Source organism: Trachurus trachurus (assembly GCF_905171665.1).
Source record: "Trachurus trachurus genome assembly, chromosome: 20".
In the NCBI taxonomy this organism is placed as follows: domain Eukaryota; kingdom Metazoa; phylum Chordata; class Actinopteri; order Carangiformes; family Carangidae; genus Trachurus; species Trachurus trachurus.
Window position 1 is genome coordinate 7557830 of NC_139911.1, and position 25281 is coordinate 7583110.

Consider the following 25281-nt stretch of genomic DNA (forward strand, 5'->3'; position numbering starts at 1 on the left):
CTACACCAGGGGAACCATCAAAGCAGAGCCAGCAGACCCTGGGCTGTTTATCTCTCTATGTCCTGCAGAAGCTGCACAACAATCCTCACACAAACTGACTCGGGAACAGCTTCTTTCCAAGAGCAGCGAGCGACTGCCCCACCTCCACCCCCACCAGCCCACTGCACCAAGCAGACTGTAGAATAATAAGTGTGCTGTGTCAACATTTTTTTTTTGCCCCTGAACTTGAACTGTTTGTTTTCTTTCTTCTTTTTTTTTTTTTAAGAGTGTAGTATTTTGAATCTATTTTAGGTTCCTTTTTGATCTCATGTCTGAGACCTGTGCAGAGTGTTGGTGTCTGAAAAAAAAAAACCTTCAGACTCATGGCTCTGTTAGTCCAAGTGGATTTCCTGGACCAGATTTTATTGGCTCACTGCTGGTACCTGCAGCAACGTGTCCACACAAAATAAATACGATGTTGTTTTGACCTTATTTTTTTCACAGACAGCAGAGAGACAAGAACAAGTACAGATCTATTTTGGTGTGAAAACTTCCCAACACTTTACAACCTGATCTCCAGGTAATATAAAAGGTGTTATATTAAATACACAGTGGCCAGTCACTGACCCTCCACCCCCACCTCTAATGGATGACTCATCCGCTCGGTCTGAGAATCACAGGCTCAACTCACAGTGCAAATATATCACAGTGTCTGGAACAGGATAACCACAAAATACAGTAGGGATGTCACGATGTATTAAACGCCACAGTTATTTAATCGTAAGGGTTCCTAAATACCGTCACTTTCCAAAAAAGATTATGTCGGAACCATGTCGGCAGATCAGCGCAACGCACAAACGAAAACAAAGTCACACAACATTATGAACGATATGAATCATCACCTGCGGGATACCCAGCTGGCTTTGTACGCCAGAGTATAGGTAAATACACAGTAACTGGGTTCAATTACGTTATTAATGTCAATTTACCTGACGTAACACTGAACTGGTAGGAATTTAAATGTTAGCGCCTCATTTGTAAGAAAAAAAACGATCAAAAAAATCTTTCCTCTGAAGGATAAACAATTGGTCCTATATTAATAGATACGTTAAATAATTTGTTTATATAATTAGTAATGCAACACTCTAAGAAATGTTGGGTTATTTTTTCAACCCAACAGCTGAGTTGAGACTGTTGGTTAGTTTAATTGGGTTGTTTTCATCAAGTTGGGTAATCTAAGAACCCAATTTGCTGGGTTATTGTCGTTGGCAGTTGAGTTATTAGCTGTTGGGTTGTAATTTCCATGATACTGTGTTGGGTCATTTCAGACTACCCAACATGTTGGGTTGACGTTCGGTGGGAGGAGTTTCCCAGCATGCTTTGGGACAGTGTGTTTGTGATTCTAAGTTTAGGTTATTTCTGTTACATATCGCCACAGATGTTACAGCTACACAATCTTTAGTGATACTGTTCTACACACTAATTTACTAATTCAATGGTCTACTCAGTTTACAATTACTGTTGTAAATAAGCACTTTGACACCATAAGTGAAGTTATGTTTTTGGTTAGTGGTCTCCCTTCCTTTGTGTGCAGTTTGTCTGGTGGTCTGAGGATAATAAACAGCATTCTCCCTGTAGTTAAGTGGTGTATGAGCTGCTACAAGATCTAAAGTTTGTCTCTGTTTGAGTTTATGTTAAATAGAACCCTAGCCTGCCACAATATAGTTGTTAAGTGCAAGTTTGTGACACACTGTTGAGTACTAGCTTCAGTTAGCAACCCAACTTGATTGGTTTAAAATAACCCAGCAGTGTAGTCAATGTGAACCCTTAATTGGGTTATATGAACAACCCAACTGGGTTGTATAAACAACCCAACTGTTGGTTTAAGGAAACCAACCCAACTTGTTGGGTCAAAATAACCTAGCATGTGTTCTGTCCTATAGTTACCCAGTGTTGGGTTAAAAAATAACCCATATTGGGTTGTTTTTAACCCAACATTTTTAAGTGTGAATTATATTTTGACTATATTTGATTTGACACATTCATTGTGTTGTAAAATCATTGAATATAATGATCGTAATAATCGCGATTATTTCTCTGACAATAATCGTACCAAGAAAATCTTTAATCGTGACATCCTTATAATATAACCAGAGAATCTATTTTGGTATATAAAAAAATTACAGGGCTTTTACAGATATCTGATACGCTGTGGTTTGACTTGGACTAAGGTATAAGTATTTTTATAGTAGTCCAATGTCCTTTATCAGACATTTCTTGTTGTTTTATGTGTTATATATACACTGAATGGTGGTCAAAAGACTGTATTTGAATTTCCAGTATTCACTTAAATACTGATATTTAATCCTGTCCAGTAAAACAAAGGCCAGTATTGCTGACTCAGCTATACTGCAGTCTGAGGGATCAATATCACTCCACAACAGACCTGTGGTTCACTGGTTACAGCTGTGCACACTGACACAGCACCACCTTTAATTATTAGCAGTAACATTAGTAATACTTGCTGCACTATTATCTTACAGGCGTTTTTAGTTGTAGCTCTCCAAAACCTACACACACACACCGAACACTGCCTCAGAGGTTCTGCTATGGATGGAGCCAAGACAGAAAACCGTCTGGCAGGAAGACAGAGCACCTGATATCTGGAGTAGGTTTTGGCTTTAGGGTTGTGAAACTTCATGATATCCAATATCTCAGCACAAAGTCCTGACTATACAGCGAGCATCAGGCTGCATCTGCCTTCAGAAATTTATCTCAAAGAAACACCGGGAATAAGAGCAGAGCAGAGCACCCCCTGCCACGGCGAGCAGGCAGGACTCAGCCCCGTGCATGTTCAGATTTGGCAGGGAAGCCAGCTGGAGAGTGTGCAACAGAACTGCATGCATTTATGGGATGTTTTCACAGTGGTGTGGGCCGCAGCAGGGCTGTATTAATACTGCATGGAGGGGAAGAGAGAGTGTGCATGTGTGTTTGTGTGTTTGTTTGTGTATGTGTGTGTTAAGGGGGTTGAATCATAGCCTTCAATGACAGCTGCTTCAACGTCCTTCAAGGTGTGACAGCCAGGATGACAACAGTGTATGTGTATGTGTGTGTGTGTTCACCTGCACGTGTACACAGCCGATGCATCATTAGTTTACCTGAGGTTACTGTTACGTGTTGTGTTTCCAAGCTGCGGGAGTGATTCTTGTCAGTTTGATCAAACAGCCTTAAATAAAGCTGTTCACAACATATTATCTAAGCCTGCTAAAGCCCTTCTGCTCCTACTTAAAATTCAGTTTTCCACAGCAACTTCCTCACTTCTATTTCCGACACAGAGCTCAGCAGCTCCCACTCATCTCCTCTGCTCTCTCCTCTTTCTCTCTCTCCACTTTCCTCTTCAAATGTTTTCTCGCTGTGCTCCTCTCTCAGTCTTCCCCTCTCCGTCTGTCTCTCTCTTGTGAGCTCTTGAACCTCCAATATTTGTCTAGAGATACTCCGCCATTCTCTCTTATCCTCTCCCGTGTTATCTCTCTGTCGTGCTAGTGACTCGTTTTTCTTCCTCTCATTTGTGCCCCTTATTTCTTATAGGAGCGTCTCCTCGTCTCTGCCGTCGTTCTGACTCATGAGTCCTTTTGAGCTGTCTGTGTGGACCAAAGGGCAGACTGGCCCCGCAGATTTAATGAGCCATTCGCGGAGGGGACGCTGAAAACATCCACCTTTTACAGTCTGACAGATCTTTTCTCCTGCAGCGACAAAAGTCCCCGTCAAGGAAGCTGTGTATGTCTTAATTTAACTTTAACCGCATCAAGTATATTTTATATTTGCTTAATTAAACTTTTTATTCATCCTCTATCCTTCCCTCTGTCTCGTCCTCCATCTACTCTCTTACAAAGCCGTGTCATCACCACAGTGAAGCTGCACAGGGGTCAAAGGTCGACCTGGGAGCTTAGTTGACTGGCTGCTGGCTGCCGCTGATTCACTCTCTCACAAACATGCATGCACACACACACACAGATCTGTTGACCCTCACCATGACACTAAACAGCAACGCATCTGCTCGACATGCAACCCGCACAACAGGATGACATACAGAGCGTGCTGACGGCTTACACACAACCGGACAAGCTGCACAGCTCAGAGGGCAAACACTCAGCCCAGGCACGAGCCGCAGCACAGAGAGAGAGAGAGAGAGGTGATGTGATAATCGCACAGCAGTTCAGCTGCTCGGTGAGAGAGAAAGGACTGAACCTCAACAACAGAGCAGCGTGAAACCGCAGCAGCACAGTAAAGCCATCAGAAACCCCAGTAGCCCAGTGTCCAGCAGGCTGCCTCTCAGTTGTGTCTCGTGTGTCCGATGGAGCAGATACACTCACACTGTTTTAATCAGTCCAGCTGTTCACACAGGCTGTGTGACCCCGCGGGTAACCCACAACTCAGCACTGCACCTTAAAGGAGACATATTATGCCCCCTTTCCACAAATCAAAATAGTTCTCAGGTGTCCTAAAGACATATCTGTGACATGCTGTGGTCAAAATACCCCAAGGATCAAACATCACAATCACATCACAACAATCACTAACCCTAACCCTAACCCTATCCTCTCAAAACAGCCCTGTCCAGAACAGCTGGTTTCAGTGCCTGTCCCTTTAAATGCAAATGAGCCACTGCTTGTCCCGCCCCCTATATTGGTACCAGGTAGGGGTGGGGTTATGCAAATTTGAATTACATCACTGAAAGATAACTGAGGAAATCGGCTCATAAAACCATGTGGTTTCAACCTAGGGAGTCTGCACATTACAGATTTGTTTGTCAATTCTCACATTTTGGGGGCCAGAAGGCAAAACAAACACCCAAATATATGTTAAAGAGCCTTCAAAAAGTGACATTTCCATAATGTGTCCCCTTTTATGCCTCCCATGTGCCACTGACGCACTTTCACTCCGCATCACACCATAGCAACCAAAACTCAGGTCAAATCTATCCTTTTTGTAAAAAAGTACAGTACCAGTCAAAAGTTTGGAAACAAAAAATGTAAAGAAAGCAGAAAATATTATAGATATTAGATTTTTCAAAGTAGCCACCTTTTGCTTTGATGACAGCTTTTTGAACACTTTTGATTCTGTCAGCTTCAGCTTCATGAGGTAACGGTTTCCCAACAGTCTTGAAGGAGTTCCCAGAGCTGCTGAGCACTTGTTGCCTGTTTTGCCTTCACTCTGTCCAAACCTTTGACTCGTATTGTACATATGCATGTCTGGTTCAGGCTAGATGCCAAATATCAACACTGTAAACATTCTGCATCATCATATAGATACAGTTTATGTAACAAATAAACTCCAGGTGACTTTGCTGCAACAACAACACTACTCTGTTCTTACCGTCATGGTTTGGGTTTCCCAGCGTCCACGGCTCGTCCGAGTCAAAGTGCGTGTCGCCCCCGATTCCCGGCCCTGGGAAGTAGGCGTGAGCCAGGAAGCCGCCCTCGCCGTCAAAGGGCGAGCTGTCGCCGTGGAAACCTGAAGCGAAGATGATGGTGATGTCCACGTCCTTCTTGGTCCTCTCCAGCTCGCTGTAGGGCACGGCCTCGAAGCGCAGCGGCGTCACGTTCTGCCAAACGTCAAAGGCTCGCCGAATGGCGTCGTGGGTCTCCTCGGCTCCCACCTTGGGCGTCACGTTCTTTATACTGGGGGGGAAAGAGATGAGCAACGAGGTCAACCAGATCATCACACCACAAATAACAGGATGAGAACTGTTGTAAATTGGTCTGCGAAGCTTTTGCTTTCTTTTTTTTGTATAATCAGGAAGAGTAAACAGCTCCAGTTCCTGATACGGTGACACAGAAAACAACACAACAGCTGAGGAGGGAGGAAACTGCTGGATGTCAATCTACAAAATCACACTGCCAGAAAAAAAGAAGAAAAAGAAAGAAAAAAAACTGTCACTATCACGGTCTTCTCCACATGCTGCTGTAGCGCGCTCATCCTGCTCGCCAACAGAGAGCTAAATGGAGCGATTTGTGAGAGGAAACAGCTGACTCCTCTCCTGCCGGCTTTGACTGGCTGCAGGTGTGGCGAGGAAATTGCCTCTGGAATTTATTTTCTAATTAAGGATTATCAACAGCCCACTGCCCCCTCCTCCCCCCTCCCCCCGAGAGCCCCCCCACTCTGGGCCGGGCAATCGGAAAATGTATTTGCTCCAAAAATATCTCAGTGTCACTCTGTCACATTCTTGGGTGAAGCAGAGTTTGGCTGATGTTCAGTTGATAAGAGCAGTAAATACAGTACAAAGCAGCACCGGGCCAATTTATGATTTTCCGTTTCTCCCTTAGATCCCAGTTGATTCAAGAATCTCCTCAACTCACCCCTCCCTCCTTTTTTTCCATTTTAGTTCTTCACTGCATCTCCATCATTTTCCATAACAGGAATAAATATTATCAGAGCACCTTGTCTTTGAGTCTTGCTCCTGGGCAGCACGCAGCAAGGCACATTTTAAACCCTGCATATTTTAACTGCGTGTGAAGCTCAGATTAATTTGTGAATCAGTGAGAGGAGAAGCTATGAAATATAAATAAAGTGCAGTCTTGTATTGAAGTTGTTCTGGTTGCTGATACCAAATCACAAACTGCTCCTCTCCCTCTATCTGCTCCTCCGCTGCTGACTTGCTGACAGCTGACTAAAGATGCGCTTGCTTTAATTACATTCACACAACTTTTGGGAAAACTTTCACTCGCAGCAAAAATGGTTTGGTGTTGTGGCACAGCTGAGCCCTGCAGATACACACAGGTCTCATAAGGAGACGGCACATGCATATGCATATGATTTTGAAATACAAATTCGTATTGCTTAAGAGATGCATGTGAATAAAGAAACAGAGTTAGCAGCGGGGAGGCAGATAAGTGACACACAGGAGCTGTGTCGCTACTTTATGTATGATTCATGATATAGTGAGTTGTAGCGATGTGTGTGTAGTGAGTATTATTCTACCCTATATAGTGGAATAATGACTCTGACCATAGGTGGGTAATATTGATTAAAGAATGAGGTCACTGATGCAAGAGGATGAAATGGACTCAATAGAGATTGAGGAGTTTAGACATCTGTGTAAGGAAAACTCCTCCTTCCAGTCATATCTAACTGGGAAAAAAGACCCAGAAGGCCTTGGGATCCTCCAGTAGGAGCTGGAAATCAATGAGGAGGAGGAGAGGGACGACGGGAACCCTCTGCTAAACCTGCTGCCACTGCAACCTGATCCCAGATAACCACAGGGAAATGGATGGACAGACAGTGGACTTGTTGTAGTATCCCAGAATGCATCATGAACCAATACTCAGGCAACATATGGCACAAGAGCAGTGTTTGTTCCTTTTACTGATGAGCTCACTGTACAGTCCCCTATGGAGTGAATGAGTGAATGACACAACCTGTCTGTCTGTTCACAAATTTCACACCAGAACAAACTGGAGCTGTGTGACGACTTGTCATTCATTAATCATCTCATATTTATAGCACATGCATGTGTCATTTATTTCTGGTCTTAATGTAAAAATGTTGCAGCTTTGACTATCACACTGTTTTCACATTAAAACATCTGCTAATTCTTCACTACACTGGTGCAGAATGAGTATAAATGATCCCGGCATGAACTCTGCATCACTTCTTTTTTTTTTTTTTTCATTTTTCCAGACAAAGCTACGGTGAATCCCAACATCTGTGCACCTATGATGTAATTAACAACCAAGCTGAACTCTTTATCAGAGAACAACAGTTTCACAGCAGTGAATCAATCAGCAGTCATGACCTACAGAGGCTCCAGCTGACTGCAGCAACAATAACGTTACAGGGACTTATTTTTCTTTCTTTCTTTCTTTTTTTACATCAATGATCAGATTGGTTTGAAGTATTTTAAACTGTGAAAATCAAAGTGTGTCCTCAAGTGTCCTACAAGAAGTGTGAGCAGTACACGATGAGCACCGGCAAACCCTCAAATTACAGAAACACTCCTGAACATCGACTGAAGCAGCTTTGTGTGAGCGCGATGGTCGGTGGTTGAGCGTCTCTGCCAGATTGAGACAACACTAAATGGTCCTTTTGTCTTTTGAAGTGCTGATGTAGAGGAGAGCGAGACATGCGAGAACAAGTGTGATAAACACGAGGAAACATTCCTGCTTAAATATAAGACAAGTGCGAATCTCTTTCCTCACATTAAGTGCATGTCTTCATCCTCATGGCCTGTCTGAACGGCCTCCTGGAATAAAATGATGGTTTCATTTGACTCTTATTGCCAACCTCACTCACTCTAAGGTAAGACGGATAAAGAGAGAAAAACACATGCAGGGAGAAGACGAGAAAGGAAAGCATCCAACCTGCTCTGAGGCCATATCAAATATTAAACTCCATGCTGCGAGGTGATAATGATTCCGGATGCAACTCATGTGCTATAATAGTACCTGCATGCAGGGAGAACAGTAGGCACGCCAAAGCTAATTAGTGCCTCCCTACAGCAAGTACTGCATGTGGCTACATGGAAACTAGCACACGCCTGGGGAGACTGTGCATTTGTTATACTTTCCAAATGCCAGTGTTGTTTTTCTAAGATTATTTTTTGGGCCTTAAGAGTTTGAAGAAGAAAGAGCGAAGTTTTTTAGAGGAGACGTAAGGACATGACAAGGGCTCCAGTCTGGGGCGAACTGAAGCCCACAACACTGCAGTGTTACAGCTGAGGCTCACCCAGAGAGCCACCAGCAGGGGAAAGATATACAAATAAGCAGCACGTTCTGCTTATTTTAACTTCAACTTAAAGGAATAGTTAGAGAAATGTACTCATTTACTGTCAGCAGTCGTATTTAAATACTTGAAATTTATAATATCCAACAAATCCAGCTTTGACTCACTGCAGCTGCACAACACTAACCAAACCAAAACAAAACAAAAATAAAGACTAACGTTATGATTAACTGTGTTTTCCTTTGAGGAAATCTGCATTTTACATTAATTGAGTCAAAGTTGAAAAAGTACGAAAGATACTGAATCAGTGATGTTTCATCGAGGAGATAATGAGATCATATAAACATGGCGGTAACATTTTATTTTACAGCCCAATATTTTCCAACTCATTCCTGGAAACTTTCCTCATAATTTACTAAACTACAACTCGGTATCCGTCTGTTAATTACAAGGATATTTCCACGAAAGGCCACTTTGGTACTAATTGGTAATTAAAAGGGAAACAAAGGAACAGTTTGTTGCTACAGTAACCGAGTGTGAGCTGGTTATATGGAGATTGTTAAGAAAGCGTATGACTTTAACCTGTAGCTAATGACGAGCAGGTACTTAATTACTGTACCAATTAGCTCTGTCCTTTATAATTAGAACCACAGGGTGCAAGGCATTCTGGGAAATACATTTCAACCAATGTTCATGAAGAAAGTCAACAGGCAATTAGCTGGAAAATCTATAGTGGTCAACGCACTGTGACTTAGAAGACAGGTGCAAACAGACAAAATATTTCAAAAAACATCTATGCAGCTATGGAGCTGTCAGTGGCCAGAGTAAGTAAGTCTAGTGGAAAGGCCATTCAAATCAGGAAAGATGCTCTAGAGTTAGTTAAGACCATATTGTAGATGCATATGTCTTTCCCTTTTTCTTTTCTTTTTTTCTCTTGCAACAGAGGAGGGTCACATGGAGGTGGGAAGGAACTGAGGGGAAGGGGAAGGGTTGGATGGCTTTATTTTTACTTTCTATTTTTCTCTCTTCTTCTTCTTTCTATTATATTCTGGGTAGGGGTTTTGGGTGGGGGTGGGTTGTCTATATTATGTTTTGTGTCTTTGTTTGTTGTTGTTTTTTTTTTTGTTTTTTTTGTGTTTTTCTTGGGGGGGTGGGGGGTGGGTGAGGTAGGGGTGATCAAGATTTAGAATGATGTGTGTAGAACTTTCCAGCAGCCGTTGCTGTTAATTCATTGTCATGCGTGATACATGTTAAGTGCACTCCCAGACCGCGTGCGTAGGAGCATGCGCAGTGTGTCACAAGGCACAGTCCTTTTTTTTCTCTACCTCATTTGTGAGTTATTGTCAGGACCGGTACGCCTTGTCGGTGAGTAATGTTCAATGCAACTGTGAACAAGAAATCATTTAATATGAATATCTGTATAATGTTTACAGTACATTTTGTGTTTGTGTCTACATTTTAGGTTTACAACCTAGTCAAGAGCTCTAAGAAAACTAGTCAAGCTAAGAAAACTAGTCGAAACAGTCGAACCTAGTCGAGAAGCTAACCCACGGTGTAAAGTTAGCTGTAGCAGGCAGGCTAACCATCGGATACTGTGTGTGAAACAAATAAAAGAAGAAAGAAAAGAGACTCGAGTTGTTTCCGCCGTACTGTCCTGGCTATACCCTTCCAGAGGGGAGTTTACTAGAGAAGAGATAGCTCGGTAAAAATCTGGACAATGTGGTTGTTTTTCTTTCTTTTTGTTTGTTTATTTGTTTGTTTTGTTTGCTTGTCTGTTTATTTGTATGCCTGTTTGTTAACAATTGTGGATGTTTCCTATGGGATGTTTTATTACCAAAAGGAAGAAAACAAAAGAGAGAACGTCCACAGTTGCATGTTAGGTGTGATCACTGCACATCTCTGGGTCTATAACACCTTTGTTTTATTTATCTCTACTTTGATGCTGTGAACGTTGGTCTGAGAGAGAGACAAACTTAAACCTGTCTCTGCCTGTTCTGTATGTATGTGTGTGTGTATGTATGATATGGATTTTATTTACTGTAATAAAGTGAAAAAAAAAAAAAAAAACATCATCAATTTACCAACAGACGCTGTGAACGACTAATCAAAATTAAAAAAGTGACGAACCTGCTGGGATCTGAGTCCTATAGTGACTTTTTAAGATTTATCTTATTCTTTATCTGTATTGGTTGACATTTACAGTTAATACAGGTTGACATACATGAATATACCATAAATGTATAGATCAGTTTTCTGAATTTGTTTGTGTTTTGTCTATGTACGTGATGTTTTGTTAATTTTTAATGTACTGAGCCTTCTGGGCCACCATAGCATTCTCAAACTACCTCCACTGCACCGATCAGAGATAAAAAAGAAAACAGAAAAAAAAGGAGCAGCTGCTGCAGGCACATCTGACTGCAAACTGGAGGCCAGGCACACGTCCATGTACAATACACACACACACACACACACACACACACACACACACACACACACACAGTGAGAATACTCCTATCCCATTACGTAACCCTAATCTGTCAAAGAGCACCCTCTGCCCTCCGCTGGGGTTTCCTCCTCTCAGCTCATCTCTTTCTCAGCAGCTGCTTCTCCTCCAACACTCCTCATTTCAACCCTTCCCCTCCTCTTCCTTCTCCTCCTCTTCCTCATCCTCCTCTCTCCTCCTCTTCCTCATCCTCCTCTCTTCATCACACTTGCCCATTTTCCTCTTTCCTTCAAACCTGTGACGGCACCGATTAACTGAGCGCTCACCAAATCCACTTCCACACCCCGATCCTTGGCGTCGTATTTTAAAAAGAAAAACGCACAGGCAGGAAACCTGGATGCGGGCGCTGCCATCGGTGATATACAGTCCTACTCCAGCTGTGGGTCACTGATCCACTAGATTATATACAGCATGTAATACTGCTTATACATTTATCCTCAAGGCAGAGCAGAAATAAAAAACCCAGGGCCACTTCTTGAGGATTATCCTGTGGAACATGTAGCTGGAAGCAGGCCACAGTATAGGAGGTATAAAATATTACAGAAACTGGGCAACTGGCCGCTCACTAAATCATCAGAGAAATATTATATAACTGCAGCATGTTGTACTGTACTACGGTATACATTATGATTCATGTCAGAAAATGCGCTTGTGAATTATGAAATAGATGAGGAGGCCTGTGCAGTGCATGCATGTTTTACAGTTCTTACAGACTCTCCTTTTCCCCTATTCATGATGGTTTATGTAGGTCAAAGGTCAAAGGTTAAAGAGGAGCAGTTTTCGGTCCATTACATGTGATCGAGTATTGACTGTGTTCAGCAGTTTATAAAACGTTACAAATAGGCTGCCACATTAATGACAGAAATAGGGAGGAGCTTAAAAAAGACAAATGTGCGGGGAAATAAAAGTGCAAGAACTGCCCGAACAGAAGCAGCAGATGTTTATTTTCTGTCTCTGCAAAGAATGTGGATCTTAATGAAAAGGTCAATAACACATCTTAAGTCCGGGAGCCAAGTTTGCATGTACAGTACAGGCCTCTCTCTCTCTCTAGTTTTCTCTTTGACTGGACGTAGAGTTTCCTCAATGGGCAGCGTAAGTGGAGGATTTTTTATAAAATACTGTAATAAATCCTCCTCAAATTAACTTAAAAAAGAAAATTGACCATAAAAAACTTGATCAACCTGAATCCACCCACCTGTATGTGATATGTTTGTGCTGCCACCTCTGCCCTGTGAGGGCGTACCGCCGTTTCCTCACGCTGAATTTGGACGCACCCCCTATCTGGTCAGGAACTCCACATCTGGGCCTCTTCATCCACCTGCAGGAGAGAGGAGACAGCATCAGTATATATACAGTATACTGTACATTACTATGGGGTGTGAGCTAATGATGCGATGAACAGAGGCAGACTGTGACGATGAAACTTTCTCTGTCATTTCAAGCTCTCTGTGCAACATGGATGAAATGCAAAAACACTTAGATGATAACGAGTGAATTCACTAAAACACAAAACATGCTGATGGGCGCTGATGAATTCATGTATGCATAAGACACCTCACCTTATCGTGTTATCGCTGCATCAACAAGGAGCAGCAGAGGGGAAACAAACAGGCAGACAGTTAGCTCATCATCATCACACTCGCTCAGTGTTCGGCCAAGTGGTTGGACAGATGTTAGCCTGCTTTCACACCGTTTGCCACCACACCGCCATGTTACAGTTCAGTGGCCAATTTAAACTCTGTGCTATTTGTAGCAGGGATGGTATTTCAGCGGCAGGGACAAATGTCAGTGAGCACTGTGATAGTGATCTGCAGGTGAACGCCTCAGGGTTGAGCAGAGTGAAGCCTGCGCTCCGTTATGGACATAAAAGCATCAACATCTCACCATCGTCTCAGCAGGATTTTATCACCCCGTAATGAGATGCACTGTTTAATCTGCATGTTCAGGCGGTTTTATGTCTTTACTGGAGTGAAGAGGGAGCAGACTTTGTCCCTTCTCTGCTTTCTCTTCCACCGAGTATCAATACTTTTGGCATTTTGCAGCCTTTTGTTCTGACAGCAGCAGAGGTGTACTCCGGCTAAAATCATTGACAAAATTAAAAATTACCCACTTAAGCCACATTAGGGTAACATTGCGTCTGCCTTCAGGAAGCTAAAAATGGATCTGAATGAGTCTCGGATAACATTTTATCTCCATTTTCACAGATCTCGATAATAAAACTCCATGAATAACTATTTCAACAACAGCTCTGCTTCTCGGTCTATGTTGTCCATTCTTAAAGGGACGAATCTGTGCCTAAGTGCTTTCAGATTTCCTCTTGTCGTCTTTATCAGATGATGGAAACCAAGCATGAAAAGCAGCAACAGTACATCAAGTAACGGCCTCAGCCAGTTTGGCTAATGTTTTGGTATCTCAATAATTCATCACATTAGAAATCATTGGTTTGAAAGTCTTGAATTTGTCAGTTTATCCACACGAGTAGCTAACATGCATGTTTAAACAGGAAATTAACACTCACACTGGATCAGATTTGAATAATTCACACATTATTTTCTTGGTATTAGTCTACTTACCAGCCCATAGGGCCCCATTGTGAACCCGGAAATGTTGAGTACCCCAAAGTTTTATGTTAGAAATATATAGTATGGGTCCCCAGTATTCAGAAACTGCCGGATGCTAACTTATATATATTGGGCAATTAGCACAATTGACATAATTAGCATAAATTAGCATATTTTGCCTATATGGGCAATATTTCAACAAGATTGACTTGGCTGATCTGGGCAATATTGGAGTGGTTTTAGGGGTTATTGATGATGCTGAATCCATTTCTGACATTTTCAAAATTCAAAAAGGCTGTCTAAACCGGAAGTGACCAGATTTTAACTGCCAGTGGGCCGATTTTGATGGATTTCAATCTGGTCACTTCCGGTTTAGACAGCCATTTTGAATTTTGAAAATGTCAGAAATGGATTCAGCATCATCTATAACCCCTAAAACCACTCCAATATTGCCCAGATCAGCCAAGTCAATTTTGTTGAAATATTGCCCATATAGGCAATTATGCTAATTTATGCTAATTATGTCAATTGTGCTAATTGCCAAATATATATAAGTTAGCATCCGGCAGTTTCTGAATACTGGGGACCCATACTATATATTTCTAACATAAAACTTTGGGGTACTCAACATTTCCGGGTACTCATTGTTGGCAAGTAGACTATATCTACAGAAACGTATTATAAAAGTGAACAAAGCTCAAACAGTGGCATCTTTAAAAAAGAAAAGGTGTGACTCACTCTATAGTGTTGCTGTCCAGAGTCCCTGTGACATTGAGGCCATAGCGGCGCTGCATGGCAGCGATAGCGGACTGCATGACTCGGGCAGAACGCAGCACTGACATTCTGGGGTCTGCAGTGGGGAGGTAGCCATACCTCTGGAGCCAGGCCTGCAAACACAAAACACACAGACAGAGAGGAAAGGCTTTAGACGCTGGCTGGAGCACAGGAGGCGACTGCAGATCTGTTGTTCAAAGTTCAACATCATGGCAAAGAGTCAGATCATCTGCACCTCTAAATATGTAACATCACCTGATAAAGTCGCCTAAAGTGTATTCTCGGTCTGAGTTCAGGTCAATTTCTCTTTAAAAGGTCCTGAATGACACTGAGGGTTATGGATCAAGTAAACACAAGCAGTGGCCTCCACCCATGGGCCTCAGTTGCCATGGAGAAAGTGTCAGGTGTTTAAAACCATATATGAGCCCTTGTATGATTGAATGATTCTTGCCTAAAAGCACCTTGGGAGTTGTTTATTTAACGCCTCCCTTTATGTTTATGTGTCCACAAGCTTGTAGCTTTCACTTTCAATCAAAGAAGCAGATATTTCATTTATTAATCCTTTGAACTGTGATTGAAGCAGGAGAGTTCTATGTTGATTCAAACTCTGAGTCACCAACACCTTCAATGGGAAACAGGCACTTCACAGCTGATTCACAAGAGACATTGAGGCACAAAACAGTAAAACCTCAACTTATCACTGTTTATTTACTCTTGTATTAATCCAAAATCTCATTTGACCTGCTAATAAATGATTAACATGTCAAACCTTTCTGTTATGCAAAGCTAAGATGCTAACATATAATATTTCAGTCACGTCTGAAGAAACTCTTCTTTTATAGACTCGGTTGTGAGGCGGAAACACAGTCACCACTCACCAGTTTGATTTACTGGACAAGCTGTAAAAATGTGGATGGGAAAATGTTCATCTTTCAACACCTGCCTCTAAAGTGCCTCAAAGCAAGGCACTGAACACACAGCAGCTCAGGACACACAGGGCCAGAGTGTGAGGTCGCAGTGGCCAGATATGAATTTACAGTTTTGTATTTGTGCCTGAGGAAAATATAGACTCAGCGAAAAAAAGGTAATATGTGTAAAAAAATAAAAAAAAACTTTACCATTTAAAAGTCATGAAGAAACCGAGCAGTATTAACATTAAAACAGGTGCCTGGTTTTTAGTGTTGTGTAAATCAGTTTCCTTGATTCTGAGTCATTAGTAATTTGATTTGAAAAGTAATTTGCAGTTTCAATTATTCCCCTCCCTGCACAGCTTCACTCAACATACAGTCAAAAACATACAGAGATCAGTCACAACATTAAAAGCACTCGCCTGTTTTAATGTCATGGCTGATCGGTGTGTATGTAGCTACAGTAAAGGAAAAAGTAACAGACCTAAAGGATTTTTTCTTTTTCGCAGATGTCGGTGTAAGGAAAAGTGGTGTATGAAGAACAGTGCAGATCTGTACAGCAGTGCACAGAGCAGGATGTCATCTGTTATCATGTCACTGTGCTTGTCAGGGAAAAGGCTTTAGTGTAATGGAGCTTTCAGAGTCTGTATAAAATCCTGCCAGGAGGAATCACAGCTCAGGTCTTTGGACCAGGCAGAGGAGGGATCGGTCGGGCTTTCCCACACGAGAGAGGCTTTAAGGATTTGGATCGTCCCGGCCTGTCTGCATCCTCTCAGTCTTCATCATAAAAATGGTAAATACAATTCACCAACTGCTGCATTTAGCAACACAAAGCCAACCATTAAAACCCACAGAGGGCTAAACTGCATTGTTTGAAGTGTTGACACAAAAAAGCGATCTTAAAGAGCGGATGAACCCGGGGAGCTTCGGTGTTTCTGTGCTGTGAAACCCGAGTCGAGCTGCTTCAGTCATGACGGAGGCCTGCTGCTGACTGCACACGCACACTGAGAAGGAAATTCGCTGAACATGAAGAGATGCATGGTGGGAGAACAAGCGGAGAGAACACAATGGAGAGCTAACTATTACCCAGCAGCTCCAACAAATGTGATTCTACATCTTCTGTTACAGTGAGTGAACCTACTGTTCAGCGCCAAACACCAATCAGCCGCTCCACAGAGAAGCTGAAGGAGAGATCCCAACCTTTGTGAGCGGGACTGAGCTAACATTCAAGTGGAAGAAGATTAATAATAATAATAGTCTCACTCCTGGATGTGTCTACAGGTAGTGGAGGGAAGCCCAGGTCCCTGAATGTGCAGCGGTTAAACAGAAAGTGAGGGCTGAACAGAAGCCAGTAATAAAATACAGCACGGTAGCTTTTTATTTTTTTATTTTTGAGGAATTCATTTCTGAAATATCAGTTAAAGGCCCCATGTTGTACACTTTTTCAGAGTTTTATTTGAACTTTTGATATCCCTCCGAAGGTGTATTTTTGTGGTTTTGAGTACCTTTGGTCAGCTCAATATTTTTTCTTTTTCAGTTTGTTTATTTTTTCTCTGAGGCATTTCATATGTTCAACCTTGTTAGCTCATCTATGGGATGAAAGTGGAGGCTAAAGCAGAGACGGAGCAGGTGCAGTCTAGATGGGCAATGCCAGTGAGGAGGTCCTGTCTGCTTGTGTTAAAGGGAAAGTTTCTACAAAATATATGTGCACTTCTCCATTTATGACCGGTTTGATGCATAGGACAGTATTTATGTTCCCTATCATGAAAAAAAAAAAAAAAAATCACAATTTTTACAACATTAGTGCCACTACAAAGTATTCAAAACAGGTGATGCAGTTGAACAGGGAGTGGGTAGTCCGAAAGTTATGGGTTCGACCCCCTGGTGCTTTTCTTCCTTTCCTTTTTTTTCTGTGTGGGTTCTCTCCAGGTTCTCCTCCCACTCTTAACACATGTGCATTAGGTTTATTGGTGACTCTAAATCACCCATAGGTGTGAATGTGAGTGTGTCCGGTTGTTTGTCTCTACATGTTCGTCCATATGTCAGATGGGATTGGCTCCAGCAACCCTATGATATAGCCAATAGACGGATGAAAATTGTGATACTGCAGTGTATCATTGGGACACTGAGTGAATATCAGTCAGTTCAGTGTAAAGAAATTCACAGTTTCATAACAAGAGATCAACAAAAAACTGACATCATGTCTGTCGAATAAATATTTTCCATGGGAACAAACAACTTCCTCAATAGTTTTGATCAAAATGAATAATTAGATTTCAGTTAGCAAAACAATGTATATCTGAATACAAACTCGGCACAACTACCACAAACTGAATGTTATTTTAGAGCTTTTGTCTCCAGCTCCGTTTTTCTGGTGAGTAAATTAAACAGTTCTTTCAAGGGAACAGCCTCATAAAGTATAAATAAATCACAAGGCTCATAAAACAAACTGTTTCCAAAATAAATCAATGTTAGAATAATGAAATCCAAAAGGAAGATGTGAAAGTAAAAAAAAAAAAGGTAAAAATCCTTCACTTGTAGTCAGCCAGCCGTGATAATAATAATAAGTCATCAGCTAAAGCAGCATCGTTGAGATTATTTGTATTAGACTCAGTCTTTGCTGCTGAGGGACCTGTACATGACTCAGACCGTCTCTCTGCAGTTTAACCTGCTCTGACTGGTTCGCTGTCGAAGCCTTGATGCTCTGCCCACCTGTCCCCCCGAGGATGACAGGCAGGTGGACACGTGCACAGAGGTTCACGCTCTGCAGCGATGACTTCATGTCCGAGCTCCCGTTCACAGCGTGGCAGATGTCAAAACGTTATACGCACGCGTCATGATTGACATTTCTTGACACCTCCCTGCAGGCTCGGGCGTCATCTTCCACCTTTTCCCTTCTGCACCATCTTAAATGTTTTATCTCTCTCAGCTGGGTGCTCCGTCTCCTCTGTCTCCTCTGCCTGCCTGCCTGCCTTGGTTTTCTGATGAAACCTGTGTGTGTGTGTGCGACTCGACAGTGAATTTCTGAAAGTACAAACTGTGATTTGGGTTTGAAATGCTCTGATGACTGACTGACCTTTGGTTACACCCTGCCAGCTCTGCACTGAGTTATTTTTGAGCTGCTCCGAGTTTCAGATCTCTCCGCTGTTAAAACAGTGTCACAAGTCCCAGCATACAAAACAGAGAGAGTGCATGTTAATCTCTGCCTAAGTGTGTGTTTGTGTGTGTGTGTGTGTGTGTGTGTGTGTGGTGCCTGGGAGAGGCCTGCACACAATCCTATATTAAATCTTTGCAACGCTGCAGCAAACATTAGAGCAGTTTTTATTACAGACATTCAAATCTCGCCTCTAATCCGTGGAAACTTTCAGGTTTAAACGTCTAAATCTGTAAATGTGATGATAAGTCAAGCAACATTTACATTAGACATTCAAACTCATTTAGAGCCATGCTTTACAACCTTACCAGCTCCATAATAGAAGCCCAATCACTCAGCTGGTGTCACACATTTGGTTTCGTCTTCCAGCATCTTCTCTTTTTGTCCACCACTCTCCTTTTTCTGGTCCTACAATCATCTGTCCTCTCTCATGTCCCCTCGTTGACACTGGTGCTTTTTTATTATAACCACATTTGGCCCTGTCCTCTAACCACCACAACCACCACCACCACCCCGGTGATTTCCCTGCTGGGGGAAAAAAAAAGAAGAGCGAGAAAAAGATATTGATGAAAAAGTGTATAGTTTAGACGTGGCACTGCATATTTAGCCAAACAGAAATCCAAACGCAATGAGGCCGTTTATTTCCCCCTGTGGTGTTTAAAGCAGCAGAGAAACATTTCAATTCAACACAAGATTCACTAAGTCGAAGGGAGACTGCAGAGTGTAGACTCATTTGTTCTCCATCCCACGGGGAAAAGATTTGCTCTACAACTATTAACTGAAAAGGAAAATTACCTCGGCTATTTTGATAATCGATTCATCGTTCAGGTCATTTTTTTTTAAAGCACAAACATTCACTGGTTCACTGCTTCTCAGGTGCGAGGATGTGATGCTTCATCTCATCTCATCTACTTTGGACATCTGAACAAAACTCCTTTGACTGTGGTAAATTATAACATCCAAACTATTGATCAAGAAAATAACCAGTGGATGAAATTGAAAATATTCATTAGTTGCAGCCTTAAGATGTTGCAGACATACGGAAAGTTTCCATTTGATTCAACCTAATTTGAATTTACAGCTTGAACGTTACTGTGCATATATTGAAGTGCCAGGTTGTCACAGGAGCATAATGTGATGTGTATTGTGAGGAGAAGATGTACATTAAAATGCAGTTTGCCCGTATGAGTACAAGCTACAAGACCATTATGGAAATAAGATGCTGCACAGAAAAGACGACGGGGTGGCCTTATTAAGAGGTGGAGGCAGCGAGTAGTAAGTGAAGCCGTGTGATGTGTTTGTGCTTCCAGACACCGCAGCCATTATGAGCTACAGATATAAACAGGAGCCATCAGAGAAAGAGGGAGCAGAGGCTGTTGTTAGATGTTCCCGTCACTCAGATATTAACAGGATATTGGACGGCGGTGAGGGGCTGCGCAGTGTCCCCCTAAGAGACGAAAAAGCAGAGATGGAGGCAGGATATGGAGGGTGGAGCTGTCACACTGCTTTTTTATATACAGCACTGCAGGGAAAACAGCAAGACAGCACAAAAAGTGGATATACTGTTGGAGAAGAGAGCAGGCAGTAATTTCAGTGAAACTTTTTTTTTATGCTCGCGCACACACACATAACACGACGACCGAGTCTCTTCTGCATCGCATCATTAATCAGGATGTGGCTGCTGATCCTGGTACTGACGTCAAAGTTTGGTTCACGCAGAGGTGGATATAGAATCGCAGACAGATAATTACTGAGCCGTGCTCATTGTACATGATTATATCCTTAAGGGCAATTAAATGCTTCGCCTCTTATCTCTCTGACAGTACTCCAGGATCACTTCTATATAAACACTCTGAAATAACTCGAGAGGTTCCACAGGGGTCAGTTTTAGGACCACTAAGTTTCTTAACTATGGTGGTGTAATGAAGAGGCTTCTTCTCCTATCCTGTCCAAAATAAAGACAAAAGGCTAAGAGGTGAATCTGCTGGAGGAGAGAACATGATATATCAGTTTCACAGTCCTCAGACTGACCGTCTGTCAGTTTCTGTGCAGATTTAAAAAATCTGTTTTCCTGTCAAAGCTTCACGGTCTTGCAACACATAGTGAGGCAACTTGAAGTTCAGACCTCAGAGTGCACAGAGCTGCTATGTCAGGACTGAGCTCACTGGTCGGTCACAACAATATGTGATCAAGTCATGGAAAGTAGAGTCAAACTCTGTGTGAAATACTGTGCAATCATTATGGCAATACACCAAGAGGCAATCATACCTGGGTTTTATGGGGAACAGGTGACAGCACTGTGATTGGTTTATTGTAAATTAATATTAAAGAGGCTAAGAACAAAACTCTTGAATCATGCACCTGCTGCAGCAACAGTTTTTTTTTCTGTAGTTGAAATGATAAGAGAGATATGAACACATCCTGAACACACTTACTCCACCTGCTTCAGAGCCCTTTATAATATCCACCGTGGCCTTGTGTCATGGCCATTCATCATTATTATTACTACTGCTGCATATTTCATTAAATAAATGAATAAAATACAGTCATAGTAATGATTACTACCTCTAATATGTGTCTTTCATTAGTGCGTCACTCACACAGAGGATCTGAATACTCCACGGTCAGAGACACCAAGGCTGCAACACTGGATTCAAAGAGTTCAAGGCTCAAATATGAAAATACTGCAAAAGCTTTTTGAGACTCATGATGCCAAAGTGTAAAGATTATGTCTGGGAAGTGGTTACATGTTACAGTTGAGCATCAGTGCTATAGTGCAACTTTTCAGAAGGAAGTTGAGCACATGCTGAGCAGATACTATCACTGTCTGGATTATGACACTCAGTTGACAGCTCAGGTGAGTTTCCCTGCTTCCAGCACAGTGACCCACCTTCTTTTAATCCGAGAAGTGAATCCTAAAGATGTTTTTTTTTTTCTCTGAGTCAGGACAAAGCTCTTTTCTTTCCTCTGTTTTCTGTCTTTATCCTCCCTCTCTGCTCCTCTCCTCTCATCTTCATCGATTCACTCTTTCTTTCTGATCTATGGTTCCTGGTGTCCTGCCGATGAGAGGAGCAAAAGGCTCCAGCTCGACAGCCTCCTTATTCAATAAGACAGTTCTCTCTCTCTTTATATCTCTCTCTGTCTTTCTCTCCTCCACTGGATAACGAGGGAGCTCGTTGTGAGCAAAGATGATGCCGCTCAATACGGCTGCTATGTGGACTCCATGTCTGTGCAATGATAACAACACAGGCTGAGAACTATACTTCAAACAGTGCTGCATTATAGGTCACTTGTAGTATTTTCACCTCTGTAGTCCTTTTCCTTGGATCAAAGCAGGAAATGGTGCTTTGGTGCATTTCAGCTCTTTGAAAACACACAGGCTTACAGCAAAAAGTGAAATTACTTAGAAAGAACCTAAAGACTCTGACAGAAAAACTTAAGTATGTCAGTATTAAATTCATGTCCGTCTGTATAATGGATGTATTTGTTTGCACAAGATATATGATATAACTCTAATACTCTTTTAATATGAAGCTACAACCAGTCACTTCTCAGGTGGTGTTACAACCCAGCAGGGGAGCAGAGGTAAGCAACATAAATCCATTTCATCTTGTTTACAAAAGCTTCTTTTGTTCACAGAACAAATGGTTTACTTAAAGCTAAAAGAAATAATTCAATAATTCAACAACAGAAAGAAAACAAAGAGCAGGCCGAGCAGCGGGTGGCACCAAATGATCCAAGTAATGAACCAAACAAAACAAAACTGCTCACCCCAACAAGGCCAACTGGTGAGCAAGGTGGTGGATGTATCGTTATAGAAATACAAAGAACTTCCTGCAAGAATAGCTTGAAAGATAAGGAGTCCACCGGCATGCTGACCAAAAAGTCTGACATACACCGAGCCTGTTTCTCAGTTCTCCACACTTGATTTCCCTGCACTTTGAAGTGGATCATCTCTCTCATGCCTCTGATGCCTCAGCTGTAAGCTCTGCACTTGTCTTTCACCTTTGTCACACTGAGGAAAAATAAAAACAGTTTCTGGTTTTAAATGTTGTTCTTCACATCTGCTCTAAAAGAAGGTGAGAGAGAAAATATAATATCCTCTTTTTTTCCCCATGAGGCTCTTATCCAGTTACATTAAAGACCTTTCAGGAACAAAATAGTCTCCAACGCAAACTAATACCAGAAGCAAACGAAGATAAAGTAACGTAAATTCAGCCTGTGCTATCAGCAAACAGATAGCTCCATGGATGGATGCCATTAGGATTTTATCTGTGCTGCTCTTCCTATCGGTTCTTTGTTATTACTGTGCAAGAAAAAATATATATATATATTCAGATATTCAGAACATAAGCTGAATTAACCCTTTTTAACCCTGACTGAGTGAATTTATAAAGCAAGTACAGTCTATTTTGCTGCTGATGGCGATTCATCGTTGTCCAGGTAAGATGGGGGCGGGCTGCCAGAATTTAATATACAAGACTAATTAGGCTAAACAGTCCGAATACAGACAGTCAGCTATAGTTTTAGCTTGGTCATAACAATTTCCTTTTAGCCTAACAAGCTCATTACAGCTAAAACACAGCAGCAGTGGATGGAGGCTGCAGGCGAAGCTGGGAATATTGATTTTCTTCAGATGTGTGCTTGTTGAACAGGTGCTCTGATGAATTAGTCTCATTAGCTTTTTACTCAAAATGGTTTTATTGCACTTACAGTAATGAGCATAGATGTAACTTACTGCACTGTAACCTTGATGTGTGTGTTTGCTTGTGTGTGCATGCATCTGTTGGACCATGATGCACTTATTTCTCTTCCTGTTTTCTTTTTTTTCCTTTCCATGACTGATAAAAGAACCAGCCAGGTTGTCATCCCTAGACGTTACGCATGAGGAACGAGAAAGGCCTGAACGCTGGAGTGACTCAGAGATCTTGTCTTCTGACAGATGCCTCACGCAAACACTGAAGTGAGGTGAAGTGGCAGCGTTCATGTCCCCGAACCACCTCTCCACCAGACAGCCTGGCCTGCCACCTGATGAGCAGAAGGCGGGCTAATTAGCCAATGAGTGCCATCAAAAGGCCAACCTGCGAGGCGGCGGAATCGCTCTATTATGGATGAGACGTGCCTCAGGAAACCCTGTCGGCATAGCAACACGCAGGCGGTGTGCGGCGGGCGGCTGATGGGCTGATGGGGAGTTCAACCCCGTCAGGTCACAGGGACCAGACCTGCAGATCATGCGGTGACAGAGGGTTGACAGGGCAGGTTAACTTTTTTAAAAAAGCCTTTGCTGACAAAGTCAAAGGAGCTTTGATGAAACCAGTGACCCAAGTGACTTACACCAGAGGGGAAAGGGCCCACTGAGGGGTCAGGGTCATCCATACGGACTGTACATACATTTAGAATGAATAAAAGAATAAACCCATCGGCTATGGGTAGCAGACGACAGTGAGTTTCATCCACGTGCCAAAACTGCAAATTTTCATTTCAACTCCAGGATGTTTCACAGTAGTTCAACAGATGTGGCCACACTAGGACATTCGCCACCAGTTACACAGATGTGTTTACTCTACAGCCTCTTTTCCCAGTGGTCAAAAAACCTGCTAGGACTTGCTGATTTCCTGCATCTATCATTCATAGACACTGTAGACTGAGCTGCCACCTGCACCTGCACCCTGCTTCAAAAAGACAACAAAGGAGTGAGTGCAACCTCAGAATAAGTTTTAAAAACACAGTCACCTTCTCATGCAGAAGCGCCAACAATTATACAGGAGCAACAACCAAAGGAGTGGGCATATGTACAGTATGTGGGGTTTATTAGTAGCTTAAAGGGACAGTTCAACATTTTGGCAAACTGCCCCATTGCCATAATCCCTAAAGTTTTAGTTTGCCTCAAAAACAACTCTGTCTCATGACGTTCTGTTATTATCTCATAGCGTGGTGAATGTGCAGGTCACAACTTGTCAACCAGAGCGTTTTGGAGTTGTTGGATTGTGGATTTGATGAATTAGATGAGGGAAACCAAGATATACCATTAGCTCTGAGCAGCTTGCGGCTCTGCTCCGCCATTCTAAAAATAGCTTGCACCGACAATTAAAGATAACGAACCTACTCCTAAAACTATAGGGATTATGGCAATGGGCCAATTAAAGAACACACACTTACACCTGCTAATTTTGGTGGTATAATAAATGTCATGGGTTAAGCGCTGGCAGAACAGAGATTTTGCCTCTAGGCTGCACAATGCCACCAGACTCCTTTGCTATGGGCAAGTTCCTGTCAGCGTTGGCCACGGACACTGAAAATCCTGCTGCTTCCATTCTTCTCATCTAATCAGTGACTGCTTTGCACCCAGGGAGGCTGAGTGAATACAATTAGCCCCCTGCCAGGGCAGAAAATCAGCAGAAGACGACCTTGCCCCAAGTCCTTTTTTCTACCACAAATAACAGCTCAACTAATTAGTACAAACTTCAAGTTGAAGAAGAAATCACACTTTAATCTTTCCAGCTGTGGTATTTATCAAGAATAGCGAATAATAGAATAGCGTAGATCTAATTTCCAGGGGGTGCTGTGGTTATGGAGCATTTATTCAAGAAAACTTTAACTCATCCAGGCCATGCAGTATTTTTTTACTACAAGACGAAACAGAAAGGGAGGTGGCGCGAGGTGTCGGGGGGTTTAAAGTGG

At 42.3% G+C, this 25281-nt stretch overlaps 1 protein-coding gene across 1 annotated transcript in view; it reads right to left on the reverse strand.

The window, feature by feature from the left end:
- The window catches only part of mmp16a (matrix metallopeptidase 16a (membrane-inserted)), a gene marked incomplete at its 3' end in the record, with an annotated part of 71422 nt that overhangs the window by 39694 nt on the left and 6447 nt on the right, over positions 1–25281 (reverse strand). Inside the window, exons 2-4 of the mRNA XM_083995942.1 lie at positions 14503–14651; positions 12399–12521; positions 5356–5660 (exon numbers count right to left, since the gene is read on the reverse strand). Coding sequence (XP_083852068.1) covers positions 5356–5660; positions 12399–12521; positions 14503–14651 — 577 coding nt within the window. The remainder of the gene's footprint in view (positions 1–5355; positions 5661–12398; positions 12522–14502; positions 14652–25281) is intronic.